The sequence below is a fragment of the Vitis riparia genome, chromosome 4 (genome assembly GCF_004353265.1).
Source record: "Vitis riparia cultivar Riparia Gloire de Montpellier isolate 1030 chromosome 4, EGFV_Vit.rip_1.0, whole genome shotgun sequence".
NCBI classification, from domain to species: Eukaryota; Viridiplantae; Streptophyta; class Magnoliopsida; order Vitales; family Vitaceae; genus Vitis; species Vitis riparia.
The window spans coordinates 13,449,286-13,464,322 of NC_048434.1; the positions used below are offsets into that span (position 1 = coordinate 13,449,286).

Consider the following 15,037-nt stretch of genomic DNA (forward strand, 5'->3'; position numbering starts at 1 on the left):
AGAATTCCAAATTCCTTAAAATCCTAAACAATGCAAAAAGGAATCTCCAGATAGCTTATTTAAGGCTAAAAGAAATTAAAAGACCTTTACTACATTCTGTTGAAACTAATCCATAAAGCCTCCTATAAATTTTAAAATGAAGGATTAAACTTCTACCAGGCAAAACTTTAGTCAAGTCATGAAATTAATCCTAAAGTGATTACAGAAAATAAAAACCTCTAGCTTGGATTAGCATGGCTCTTTCATGGGGAAGAAATAGAAAAAAAGCCTAGAGGACCACTCCCTTATGTCTGTTTTGGACTCCTTGGAAGGAAAGGATCAGGAGGTCTTTTAACAATGTTGAGCAGTTGGACCCAACAATCAATTCCAATTTTATGTTTACTTTTGTGAACTAGGTTAGGTGTACACAGAGGATCACATAGTGACTGATAGATTTTGTAGATCAGCTGAACTTCAAGTAAGAGGGGTTTTTCACTGGGTGTCTACCATATACATCATGTACACTGGTGCACCTCCTCTTAGGTGCTTTTAACATATTTTCTCATTTTTCTATCAAATATATATATATACATACACACAAGGCCTAGAAGGTTTTAAACTTCAAGTTAACATTTCAATGCTTCAGCAATCGAATTTATGATATAAACTCAACTTTTCTTTCAAAGAACTTGAAAACACAACCTAATCTTAATAAGAAGGTATTGGGAAGCAACGCATAAACCTGGTTCCTAAAAAGCGACAACATTTGGTTAAAAAATAGAAAATAAAACATCAACATTAACAACAATAACAAGCAGCGTGAGAAAATGCAGCAGATGAAGTGATCATTCAAGTCATCAATTCAGAATTGTGCCATAAATGTATTGCAACTGACCTGTCCCAGGAGTAAATCACGAACATATGCACCCATTGTGGTCATTCTACCAGTAGATCCAGGAGAGAATTCCTGAAACACAAATCATAGAGATAATACTATGATTCTGTGAATATGTAGAAAGAAAAACCTCTTAATTATTGTCATGGATTTATGTTAGAAATCCCATTTCTTTCACAAAAAATAAGTAATAAAAAGCTATAGCAAATAAAATAGAATTAACAAGGATAGTAGCACTAAAACCCATGGCTGCTATCCTTACAAACTAGAGACTTAGATCTCAAACTGGCATTTTCAAATATCCATTTCAAAGCTATGTACAATTTTAAAGGCGATAATCAAACTTTGGTTACACTAAGGAAAAGCAAGTCTGTACAATTCCCTTCTCAGGAAATAAGAGAACAAAATCAAGGATTTATTGAGAATTCCAACCATATCAGCAGCAAGTAGATAAGTTAGGGTTCAAACAGATATCCTTGAAGTTCATGGGCATTCAAGCCAATTAAAAGCTGTATTGCATAGGGCTTTTTGGACCACATTAACCAACTACAGAAAGTTTGATTAACTTCTGCCCAACATTTTCTTTACTTCAAAAAAGTGGCTGGAGCAATTCTCAAGAGTCGTGTTAGCTAATTGGTATGATGCCCTGCATCTTGTCATTTGCTTCTTATTCAAGAGAGTGATTGTATTAGCCAGGGTTCTTTACAAGTTGCTCATTATTTTTGATGGATCCTAAAAATTGTTACTATGCACTAAGAGTTGTTAATAATCCATTCCTTATTAGAACCTTTACTGTGTCGTTTTAGCAGACTTTGGAATCTAGACCCAAAGCAGTAGTTGGAGCCAATGGAATACAACTTGATGCATCTGGAATCTGAAGATTATTATTATTGAACAAGGAGACAGAATTCATCTTGTCAGTTTTAATTTAGTAAATTCCCAAATCCTTAAAACACATTCCCACAATAATTTAGTCATTAAAATTATATAATCAATTCCTGAATCTCAAAAACATTATTTTTTTTAATATCTTATTACATGTTATAAAGTTTAAACACAAATTATCACTATGGAATGGTGTAAATATTCAATCCAAAAGAATAAGCAGCAATAACCAGCTGTCATGAAGGAAATAACAAATAAAATAGGAAGAAAATACTAACTCATAGTGAATGTATTATTTGCAAACTAGATATCATATACACTTATCAAAGGAGAAAAAAGAAAAAGTTGAAGTTAATACAAAGGAACTATTGAGAAAGCTAAATGATGCAAAACTATTGTGTACCAAAATAAACTCAGTGGCTTGTTGTGCCTCAAAGGGGAATCATAGCATGAATAAGAACAAAAGAAAGAAAGAAAGAAAAGAAAAGAAAAAGAGGAATCCTAACAAAACAAAGCAAATTATCACAGCATAGCTCAAAGCTTCTGATTCTCATGTGAATAGTAAAATTGCTCGTGTGAATTTATAATCCTCCACCTCTTGCTACAACAACCTGCATTTCTCTCCTAACATAAAATGTAAAAATTACCAAAAACAGATTTTTAACATATAAAGGACTCAAAATAAAGAATCTAAAGGACCTGAATTAACACCAAGACATTTCTTCCCAAACAAAGTGTCCTAATTGGTGTGGCATCGACATTTTGGGGTTTGGGCTTCTAATGGATATATTTCCTCTACAACATTGAGTTAAGAGATTGCAAATACATGATATACTCATCATAGATGAGCTTAAGAACAATAGGAATCACATTCCTCTCAAGCTTTACTTGAGAAAAGTCTTGGGCTGGTACATCTTCAATCTTAGATCCCCATGCTTGCAGGAATATGTTTATAAAAGAAAGGGGTTTTGTTCTAAGTTCTACATCTCAATGGCAGAGTGCATGGAAGAGTTTCAGGTAATTGCTTCCTTGATTTTTCATATAGCTGTCATTCATATGATTCCAGCAGGTGGCCTTTGCAACGAGTAATAGGCTATATGCATACAAGAGTTTGCTTCTTATTTTTATATATAATGACAAAAGTTCACATTATTAAGGAGCTCCTGGGAATAGCTAGTTAGTCATATATCCCCATATCCAAAAGCACAATCTCTTCATTGCATAATATCTATTATAAGAATTATGAACATCACAACACGGTGAAGGATAATATGAAATTGTAATGTCTTTCACCACACAGGCTGGTAAGAACATAAAGGGTTCACCTGTACAAATCATGTCCATCATTGAGCAAGTATGAAGCCCCTTGCATCCTAGATCAAGTATAGAAATAGAGCATAGAAAGTTTGCAGGTCAAAACCATGAGAAAAATATTTGTACGAAATGCTTTGCTTAAGAGTGAAACACATTAATCAAGATCAGATTAAAAACAAGATTTCAGATTTCAAAAAGAGGTTAATAGCACGTAGTTGACAGTAAAATCACTTCTACATCAATATCTTGTGACATTTCTAGAATCTTTAGGCAGATGGCCGATTATCCCAAAACCATTATATTCCAAAACCTAGGTAAAGGGAGGCAAGAAATTTACCACATGTGAAATACATTATTAGAAAAATATATAGTTAAGGACTCATGAATTCAAGGAAGCAACCATGGGCTACAAATGGCATATTTTCTCTGCTATGTAGCTCAAATCAGCCAATAGACACATCTTTAAATAACAAGGAAACAGTTAAAGCTACAAATTGATATGAAAAGGCTACCAAAATACTACCTCTTCATCCTTCACATATGGTTCAAACCAGTTCCACAAAGTTTTTGGATCCCCAGCATATCTCAAGTAGAGGAATCCTACCTGCAAAACAACTTTCAGGTATTAATTGCAGCACATAAGAGGGTTAAAGTAAGGATTAACAAGTAAAGAGCAGATGGACAAGCAAAAGATAATTGGTGCAACAAAGCAATAAAAAATTAACCCCAGCTTCAGTGCTGATGGAAAACGGAAACTAGTAGATGTAAATAAACAAACTTATAAATTCAAGAAAATAATAAGTTTACCAAATAAAAAAACAGGCTTCATAAAGGAAGTGGAAGTAAATATCAATTTCCAATATTGTGAAAAACAATGACCAACAAAGTAAGCCTTCATTTTGTTTAGAATACAATACCAACAATCAAATGAAGAAACTCCTCCAATTTAAACAAATTAAGATTTCAAATTTATATATATATATATATAGAGAGAGAGAGAGAGAGAGAGAGAGAGAGAGAGAGAACATAACATAAATAAAGGATGCCAAGACAAGGGAAAAGCAACCAAGTGGTGACAAGAACCTCTTCCTAGCAAATATAAATATAAATTGATCAAGCCCATAGCCAGACATCCATTTAACTTTGACATCAAACAACCAGAGTAAGAGAGATCAAAATGCCACTAGATGTAGTAATTTCAGATTTCTCTAAATGCAAGGAAGCTAGAACAAATTAGGTTCACCTTTGTTTTTCTTCAACAAACAAGAAAGTAGGTTCAACTCTTCCCAATCAAGAGTACCTTCCACCATGCGGCACCTTATGATGGGATCCATGGTTCAATAATGGATCCCATAAAGTTTCCAACTTCTAGGAATGACATCATCATCACTTATATTATATTTGACTCATCTTAGACATAATAGCTTGCAACTTGTTCGGCTTCCATATAAGGAAGATCAAATGGACCTCAATTGGCTTCCACTCAATGAAAAAATGAGGAACATGACCAACTAAGGAAACAAAGAAATATTGGACCATATCTGCTTTTATTCCATGACAACCTCATTTACATTACATGTGCTACATGAATTAGTACAGTATGCAAGATCCCTGGCCTTGGATGTGGAATGAATTTATAGACAGATGGACTATATCAGCATGTAGGTACAACAATTTATGTTAGCATAATTAGGGTAAATGCAAACTGCAAGACATGTAGCTACAAATGCCACACCAGAAAGCCCTTATGCCTAACTAAATTCAACCATGGTTCTAATTGATCAAAAAAAAAAATTCAACCATGGTTCTAAGTCGCGATATTGGTAACTGACTCGGAAGGTACCGAGTATCATTGAATTCGGTAACTAGGATCAATATTGGGCAATACATAAAATATTATAATTTAATAGCTCAAAATTTTCAAAAATAAAATATAATTAATGAATATGATAAAACAATTATATTTTAATGATATCTGTTATGTGAAATCATCATTTTATTATTATTTTTCTCAATTTGCAAGTACAACAGACTCAATTATATGTCAATTAATTTATTAACAGTTCATATTTATAACCATATAAAATTCATGTTAATACCTTTATTCCCAGAGCCATATAGATACCCCATTTATCTTCCATATCTATTTTTGAAATCCCATCCTCAGCCCCTATATCTAGTCCACAATGTCGTATAATATAATACCAAACACAATAATATAACACCATACAGATTATTGATATGTAATAAAACACCCAATACCCAATTTTTTTCCCCAATTTGAATCTTCTTCTCTGGCTAGAGGTGAATCTTGTGCTCAAGCTTTCAAGGTCAGAACCATGAAGTACAGCCGGAGATGGCCATAAAAGAAAAGTCAAGGCACCACTAAGATGTCATCACCAGCAAAAAATCCAGCACTATCCAAAATGTTGCCAATAGCAAAAAGGATTAGAAGACAACGATTGGAGGAAGAGAGATCATAGCATTGAATCATTGCTTCTCAAGTTTCAATCACCACAATAGCACCAGCAGGCAACAAAAGAGGGAAATTTCATGGATGAAGAAGAAGAAGATGGATTTGTGACCTAACTAGGGGTATTAGGGTCGAATCTGAAACTCAATCGAGTCAAACAAGTTTTTTTTCAAAAAATCAGTTGTGTTAGACGATTTGAGGTGAGTTAGCACAGAGTCAATGTTCAATGTTGTAAGTCATAACTTGAGTATCAGAATTGTCTCAGACCTAGCCAAGGCGGATATGACTCAACCGAGTCATAACCAACTTACTTTGGACCCTGAATTCAGCTCACCTTGGTCAAGAGGAAGCACATGTAGATTGCATCATAGTGCCTTAAGCTTTGCTAATGCTACTTAAAACACTGTTGAAAACCTATTGTAGGACACAAATGGACTCAAAATATCTCAAGGATTTCAAAATCAGGTGTTTTGGATTGAAACAGTATGAGGTGTTATAATCTGATTGAGAGTTCTAGGAGTCCACCAATGCATAAACATATATATGTTACATATATGAGAATGAAAAAAAAAAAAAAATCATTTCCATCTGTTAAAAATCATAAAAATTTTAAAAACAGAAGAAACATGTGTAAATAAGAACAAGTAATTCAAAATAAATTCATCTCATTGTCAAAAAGAAATGAAAAAACAGAAAGAAGAAGAAAACAAATGGGGACAGAATAAATAAATATATATATGGAAAGGGAAAAAAATCCTCAAAAAAATACATAAATAAGTAATTCAAAATAAATTCATCTCATCCTTAAAAAGAAAAACAATAAAAAAGGAAAATTGGGACAGAACCAGGTTTTAAAATTAGTTTGACGTTTATTGTGAAGAAATTGGTTTGATGTTTATAGCTACTAATCGAAAATCTAACCTGAATTATATGATTTGATTAGCACCTACACAGTCTATTGAAGCCATGACTGGTTTGGTTAAGGCCAGAACAAATTTTAACATTCAAAAAGGATTCTATGATCAGTTGAACAGACCTACACCATCAAGAAGAATAATAAAACAAATTGGGACACAACATGGTTTTAAAATTAGTTTGATGTTTATTGCTACTATATTCCAAAATCTAACATTCTAAAAGAATATATGATTCGATTAGCACCTAATGGTTTATTCAAAAGCCAGGCTTGGTTATGGCCTGCACAAATTTAACATTCTAAAAGGATTCTATGATTCAGTTGAGTAGACATACACTGTCTATTCAAGCCAGGAATTGTTTTGGTAAGGCCATCACCAACTGAGTTTTAAAAGCTAAAAGTATACAAGGTAATAGAACTTGAACCCAAAAAAAGGATACCATTCACACATCAATAGCATATTACAAAACATAAATTCTTTTATATATTGGGAAATTGGTGATGAAATAAGTATACATCCCCCCTCCCCCCCTCTCTAATCAGTGATAAAATATATTTATTTCATTGAATATTAAATACAAATAAGAATGAGCGATCCTTACAGGATATACGATTGCTGGTCAAAATGTACAAATGTATACTACTTCACAAAACTTACTACTATTTGCACAGTACACAAGCTCTGCAAAGGAAGAAAAAAGTCTCCAATGAAAGAAACCAGTGTTTTGCTCTTTGCTTAGTGAATTGGCTCATAGCTTGATTAGCTAAGCAAGGAACTCAATAGAAGGAGCATCCCATTCACTAGCAACATCTGTAATTTTGCAGAGCCAACTATTGAACTTCCATGTGTCTCTCTCTCTCTATTAGACACCTAAAAGATAACACAAGCCAAAATCTCCTACACTTAGGTTGGAGAGACACAGCACTTTCACATGCAACAAGCTTTCTAATAAATTGAAAACACTAGAAACAACCCAAATGCCCCCCCCCCCCCCCCCCCCCCCCCTCTCTCTCTCTCCCTCTCGCTCTCCCTAGCGTTAACTTGTAAGCATATTATGTATTACCTATTTCCCCATATCATATATCATAAGCTTTTTTGCACACAGGAAATAGATGAAAAAGAACCGAGCGTACAAAGAGAACAAAAACATGACACATTCATCAATTTCATCAACCATACACTTGTATAAAACCATATTCCAAGTTGGACAGAAGGGTCCTAAAATTTTTAATTTTAGAGGAAGCGACTAAAAAGGATTTTGGATTAGAGTTGTTTAAAACCCAAAAACATTGAAAGGAGAACTGCAACCTTTTCTCTGAAAGGAAAAAAAGAAAAAGGTAAACCAACAACAACAACAATGTAAGGCATTTTTAGCCTTTGCCCCAACCCAGCTGACTGTCATTTGCACTACTTCAGTTTAGTGCAGAAGATTCACATGAGAACATTCGATAGATTTAATAAAAGAAAAATAAATAAATAAAACGCCAAAATATGAGTTACAGGCTTAGACCTATAAACCTATAATTATTTGTCTCAAGGGAAACAAACAAATAACAAACGGGTTGTTGAGATCAAGCACAACAGTGACAATGGCACAGTACCTACCCAACCCAACACCAAAGCATGCCAAAAACTGCAAAGTGAATGGGATTGCACCTGCAACATCTTCAACCTCCAGAGCTTCTACCGGAAATCTCCTTTTGGGGGAAAAAAAATTCAAAAACAAAATAAATAAATAATAAATTCAAAAACAAAAAAGGGCTTTGAACCCTATTGTGGAACCTGCAATAGGGCTCATGGGTGCCTTCTCTTCAACCCTTTTTCCGGGGGAAAATAAAATAAAAAAGACACCTTGCTAACATAATATACTCATAGATGATCAGACCCAACCTCCTTCATCCACACTGTACCTACCACACTAACTGATATTGCGAAAAACAGCAGCAACTGGTCCCCAAGTCGAGGGAAAGGTAAAACTGGAGAAGTTAGGTAGTATTTCAACTGATCAAGTGCCTGTTGGCATTCCTGCATCTAGACTGACTTCCCAATCTTAGAGAGGACTTTGAAGAATGGGAGCCATCTATAGGAGCTTCTGGAAATGAATCCTTGCAGTGCTGCTATTCGTCCCATCAGCTTTGGCTAGCCTTTACACCAAGAAGTGGCATATCTAGGAGTGTTTGACTTGTGTTGCATTGGCTTTGATTTGTGTTGGGTTGGCTTCTATGCCATGCTAACTCACCAGATACCCAAGAAATTAGCTACTGCTTACTCTGAAAACACATTTCTTGGGGTTCAGCTTCATTCCATAAACATTTAGAACAATAAAACACTCTTGTAAACGTTGGCAATGGTCCTGATTGTGAAGACTTTTAACCAGCATATCATCAATATATGCGTGTACGAGTAGCCTATCAAACAATTTAGAGACCAGGTGCTGGCATGTAGCTGCAATGTTCTTTAAGTCAACTGACAGGGTACAGGTGGAAAAAGCTTCCTTTTTCTGTTATAAATGTCGTCTTCTCTGCATCTCTTGAGTCCATTTTGATCTGGTCATATCAAGGATATGCATCAATGAAGGAGAGTCTCTTGTGGCTCGTTGTTGCATCAATCGTCTAATCTATGCTTGGAAGTGGATAACAATCCTTTGGACCTACTTAAGTCAGTATAGTTGATACAGACTCTCTACTTCTCGTTTTTCTTAGGAACAACCACCATATTTGCAAGCCAACTCGAGTATTTTACTTCCTGTCTAAAGCCTACCATCAGGAGTCACTCTATTTCTTTGCTCACAATTTCTCTCTTCTTGGACGAAGACCTTTTGAATCTTTAGTTGTAAAAGAGAGCATTGTAGGACCACATTGAAACTAAGGACCACAATGGATGGATTTAAAAAATTACACTAGTTAGCTTTAAAAAAATAACAAGTTCTGATCTCTCAACTGTTGGAGTAATGTCCCTATCGGGATTGTGAAGTCTTCATGAGTCTCATCTATGCCAACTTCTTCTATATCTTCAACTGCCGAAAAGGAGTTGCCTCACTTGCAAGTGACCAGCTGTAATTGCTAGAAATGTGGTTCATTGTTTGGTCGCTTCATTGCCCCTTTCAAGGCTGTAAGGTAGCACTTCATTGCAAGGACATGGTCTCCCAGCATCTACATGACACCATAATCAGTTGGAAATAGTAATTTTTTTATGGTAAACCTCTTCTTGAGCTACTGTTGCTTCACCATTAAACCCTACCAGTGCGCAAGTACTAGCATTCAATTCAAATATTGCCACTCCTATTCAAATATGAACAGAATTTCAACAAAACTACTAGGATAGATCAAAATTCTATTAACTTCACAGTTGGCTATCAAAGGCATCAGGACCAGTGCATTGGTATGCAGGTGTACTGGTTTCAGTTTTGTCTCAAAGGAAAAAACTAAGGGATTGTTTAGGAACACTTTTGGAAATAGTTTTTTTAAGAACAATTCTTGAAAACAGTTCTCAATTGTTTTCAAGAACAAAATTATATCGGAAACATAGTTGTTAACTCGTAAAACATATTGTATATCATTTTTCTGTTTTTTTGTATCATGCAACGTATCGTATCGTAAGTTTTTTATATAGTGAAAAATAAACAGAAAAATATGTATATGTGTGTATATCTATTGAAAATATAAAGTATAAAGTAATATATAACCAATTTGATGGAAGATAGTAGGATCTAAAGAGTTAAACTATATCATATCATATGAAAACATTGAATGTCAAAGTTTTGGCAAGTTTATATTAACAAAATATGACTTTAATATATCGATTCATCACATAATTCACAAAAATAAGCTTCTTTAAGTTTTAGTTTCAAATTCTAACTAGGCATATACACTCATTGTATTGTTAATTGATATATATATATATATATATACCTTTATAAAAAATTAATATTTTAAGTAGAAATTTTTATTCACTAATCACCATCACCTTCATTGTTTTTTAATATTCATTGTAAAAATAAATTTACTTGACTTCTAATATAGCATTTAATAACAAGAAGATATAAGATTATTTTACCTATTTCTCCTTTTTACAATCAGTTTTTAATCTTTTAGTTTATTATAAACAATTAATATAATAAATTCTTTTAACAAAAAAAATAATAATAATTTGATTTTTTAAATATATATATATATAGAAAATAGTTGAAGATGTATGTATCGTTGTATCATAATATCAATATCGTGTATCATATATGTATTGTAAGATACACTTTAAAGTAAAATACAGATTGCAACACGTATCAATTTCCACGAAAAAAAAATGTACCATTTCGTTGTATCATATCACGTATCGTAAGTTTTTAACAACTATGATTGGAAAACTTAAATATGAAAAATAATTTCTCCATGAAGGTAACAACAAAACAAAATAAAAATTGAGAACACCTCAAATTTGGTCTCAAAAACAATACGCTATAAAAACAAATTATCAAAAATATGGAGACTCTTTGGAAACTGTTTTTCATACTTGAAAACACTTTTGACGATTTTTTGGAAAAAAAAACAATTTTTTTGAAAATTTGTTTTAAAAACAAGGTCTTTTCTGAAAACATATTTTAATTGTTTTCGCTTGTTTTCTAGGGGTTGTTTTAAAAAATAATTGTATAAACATAAAGCATGATTGAAAATAAAGCATTAAAAATAAAAGTAATTTTTATGAAATAGTTGGAAACATAGAAAATACGTTGAGAACATTCCAAATTCCTAAACAAACTTTTTTCCAAAAAAAATCATAGAACTGTTTTTGAAAACTATTCTCAAAAGTTGTTTTTTGAGAGCAGTTTTTGAGAATGTTCCTAAATAGGCCCATAGTTTTTTGTCAAAAGTTTGTCAAATGTGTTTCCTAAGTCAAAAAACTGTTTTCTATTCTAAAAAGCAAAAAACTATTTTGAAAAACGGTTTCCAAACAAGGCCTAAGTCACACTACTAAAGAGGTCTTCCTTCAACTCGATGAATTTGTACTCCAAGTTTATTCACTTCAATTGAGTTCCTAACTTTTCTCATATGTTGACAAGATCCCAAACTTCTAACACTTTTGGAACTCCTTACATGTATGACTGAGATTGCCCTCCATTGTGGTGCACTATGAAGACTATTAGGAGTACTCTTAAGTAATTTGCACTCCAACTCCATTTTCAAGGACAAATTGCTCTCTCTCTAGATGTGGATGTATATTTCTACAACGGATTTGAGACTCCACCATTCTTTAGCGAAGTGCCTAAGAACTCAATGATGGTCATAATATTCATTCTAATCTTTCTTAGAGTGATTCCCGCTAAGGTGCTGACTTACATAACTCTTGGAACGCATTAGTGTAGCTTGTATTTAGTCGAGTGCATGTAAAATCTGAATCATAAGAACTCAGCATGCTTTGTTTGGATATTTGATCCCCTCTTTCACTACTATTGTGACACACCTTGTCATTATCTTCCAAGGTCCAACATCTCTTCTCGAATCGTTGTTGACTCTTGTTCTAAGTTGGTGTACTCATAAGCACAAGGTGAAAACATCTCCTTCTATACTTAAAGGCTTTTTCTTATAAAGGGATTTATCCAAATCTGAATCATAAGACAATCCTTCTTTAAAAGCTATTTGTAGTGTTGAATCATCAAGTCCCTCAAGTCAAACCAATGTTGCATTTAACCTTTTGACATAGTCACATAATCCCTCCTTCTCCATCATTCAAACATTGAAAATAGAATCCATATCCCATAGTTTTCGAACAGAACACATATGTTGTGAAATAAAAACGGTGCAAAATTTGGAGAATGAAGACATTGACCTTGACAGTAAGTTTGCACCTTTTCAAGGTGGAGAGTGATTATGTCAAAAGGTTTAGTGCCTTAATGGTAAGTGTATGTTGATAATATCTTACTTGCAATTCATTGAGTTTCAGCTCCAACATCCCCTTCTCCTCATAAGACTTCATGGGTCCATTTTGCACACACCTCTCTTCCTCTGTTGTAGGTGGAGAGTCTTCCTACTAGGAGCAAGGCCCCTGACATAAGGGAGGAGAAAACATTGATGCAACAGCCTGTCCAACCCTCAAAAGTGATCACAGAATCTGGTTTTCTATGTCCAACTATTTGCTCTGTTGTAGAATCAATTGCAATCGCCAATCGGTCCTATTTTTTGCCAAGTGTACTTTGTATACATCCTGTGTGCTATTGTACACTTTTAACACTCTTAATACATTCTCTCACGTATCCAAAAAAAAAAATTGCAATTGCCAATTGGTCCCATTGCTGGTGCAACTGATTCTAATAGTGTTAGATTGGCCCCTTCATAGGGGAAGGATTCTCCTTGTTGGCTTCCTCCTAAGAGCCTCTATATTTTTAAGCGTTGTTTCCCACAGATGATGTCAAAGTGTAGAGGCTAAAAAAATAACAGTTTGTGAATGGCCTTTAGCCTTTTCTTTTCCTCTTTATTTATATCATAAATTTTTACCCACTAATTGTGGTGTGTTCCCATGCAATGTACTTCTATGCTAATTACATGTTACACAATCATGTTCCCACCAAATTCTAGTGAGTAGTTGTATCAGAATAGTCAACTTGAACATAGTCAACTCAAATGGATTAAGAAATAATTTTTTTTTTTTTTGATAGATAAAATGGATTAAGAAATAATCAAGGAGTACCAAATAACATGAGCCAGTTCTGTAACAAAAAGGCATTCATAGAATTCAAGTAACAAGCCAAATTGTATGTATACAAACAAACAAATCAATTCCCACAAAGGCCATTAATTCATGATATAGTTCCTTAAGAAAAATGTTCCTAGAATTTGAAGTAGACATATGCACAAAGTTTTTGCTCACATAAACAAACAAATCACTTGCCTAAAATGACCATTAATTAATGCAAAGATACTAAGTTAAACTAAAAAAAAAAAGTAGTAATTGTTAAAAGCACCAAATTAATAAATTCTGAAAAAGGCTAGACTCACAGCTCTAATATAGGGAGAATCCGGGTGCTTTAGTAGTCCATGCATTTGCTTCACAGTGAGCTTCATTGTAAAAAACTTGTAAAGAAGGCAAAATGCCGTGGATGGGCCCCGACAGTTTCCAGTCATCCATGGCTCCACATGATCAACTTGATTATAGATCTCATCTATCACTTCATGGTATGTTTTCAGCCGGTAAAGCTCTTTAAAGTAATCAGATGAGAGAATGTTCATACACAGAACCTTCTCTAACAACGAATCTATTGGCTTCCCAGATGTTTGTATCTCCATAATAGATCATCAAATATGCACACACCCACTTAGCCAAAATTGAAAAAACAAAAACTTTTCAAGCATAACAGTTCAATTTAAGCCACATAATCTCATTCCTGCAGCAAAAACAAGGTTCATATCAAAATTAAAATTTTAGAAACAAATTGGTGTACATATATATAATCAAAGAAAATGCAAAGCGAAAGCAGCCAATGCATATATATTCAAGAAAATACAAAGCGAGAACACCCAATGCATATCTAGGAAAAACAATTTCTATTTGGTCGGTGAGAAAATCAAATTTTTTGCTTTCTAAAAATAAAATAACCAGTTCGGTAAAGCCAAATGTGATTTCTTCTACACTAAATTGAGCTAGTTTCGTTTTCCCCCGAGTCGTTTACATGGAGTTGCAGAAAACAAAAAGTAACCCAACCACGAAGCTCCGTTTAACTGCGGAGAAAATGTGGGAGAACAAAAAGGTTACCAACTTTCTGTCAACGTCTAAAATTATGATTGCTTTTCTTCGCCAACAGTTTCCAAACGGAAAACAAACCAGAATCAACGAAAGCCCCACCTAATACAAAACAAAAGATTTACAAAAAAAAAAAAAAGAAAACGGAAAAAGAAAAGAAGTAATAAAGTAGTTACATTCGTCCAAAGAGGACCATGGAATGCCCAAAAGAGAGCTCAGAATTAGGGCAAGAAAAGGAATAGAAACCATGCAAACTCAAAGAATAAATCAAGTCAAACGGAGGAGATTAGAAAAGTACCCAAAAATAGAAGATAAGCTCAAGAATTGGATAGTGGATCTATGGAAATCGAGGGCTTCGACGAATCACGAGAGAACTTTGAAGCGCGAAGAGTATAAACCCTAAAATATGAAGAAGGCGGCCTTAGCCCTTTTGCTGATTTTCTTCCACAGAGGAACGAAAATTCAATATAGTGGGCTTGATTTTGGGTTGGGCCCGTCGAGTCCTAACCCCATCCCAATCCTAGCCCAGATGAGCCAAGGCTTTCCAAGCTCGGCTCATTCCAAGCGGGAAGGTTAATTTGCGTCTCAACGCTCAATCACTTCATTATTACATCGTTAATTTTATAATAAATAAATAAAAATAGTTTCTCATATATTAATTATTTATGTTATTTCAAATTTAATCCAACATGAGACACGTGTATCCATACCTCATATTTAGACTGGGATGATAACTCTATTTATACCCATGGTCTAAAATATATTTGTACGTAGTCTCTACACATGGCAAGCTCAAACCCTCAAGAGATGCCTAAAAAGTCTAACAAATTAATTAACTTAATT

General features: G+C 33.9%; 1 protein-coding gene across 4 annotated transcripts in view; it reads right to left on the reverse strand.

Moving 5' to 3' along the window:
- LOC117912600 (pre-mRNA splicing factor SR-like 1) overlaps positions 1 to 14,632 on the reverse strand; it is a 26,820-nt gene extending 12,188 nt beyond the window's left edge. Inside the window, exons 1-5 of one of the 4 annotated variants that reach the window (XM_034827255.1) lie at positions 14,493 to 14,632; positions 14,211 to 14,296; positions 13,453 to 13,838; positions 3,597 to 3,677; positions 827 to 946 (exon numbers count right to left, since the gene is read on the reverse strand). In XM_034827255.1, coding sequence (XP_034683146.1) covers positions 842 to 946; positions 3,597 to 3,677; positions 13,453 to 13,740 — 474 coding nt within the window. In that variant the 5' untranslated portion in view covers positions 13,741 to 13,838; positions 14,211 to 14,296; positions 14,493 to 14,632 and the 3' untranslated portion in view covers positions 827 to 841. Of the gene's footprint in view, positions 1 to 826; positions 947 to 3,084; positions 3,133 to 3,596; positions 3,678 to 13,452; positions 13,839 to 14,206; positions 14,297 to 14,492 lie in introns of those variants that run through there. The other 3 variants (XM_034827254.1, XM_034827257.1, XM_034827258.1) reach the window with 3 other exon arrangements.
- Between the last annotated feature and the right edge of the window lie 405 nt (positions 14,633 to 15,037).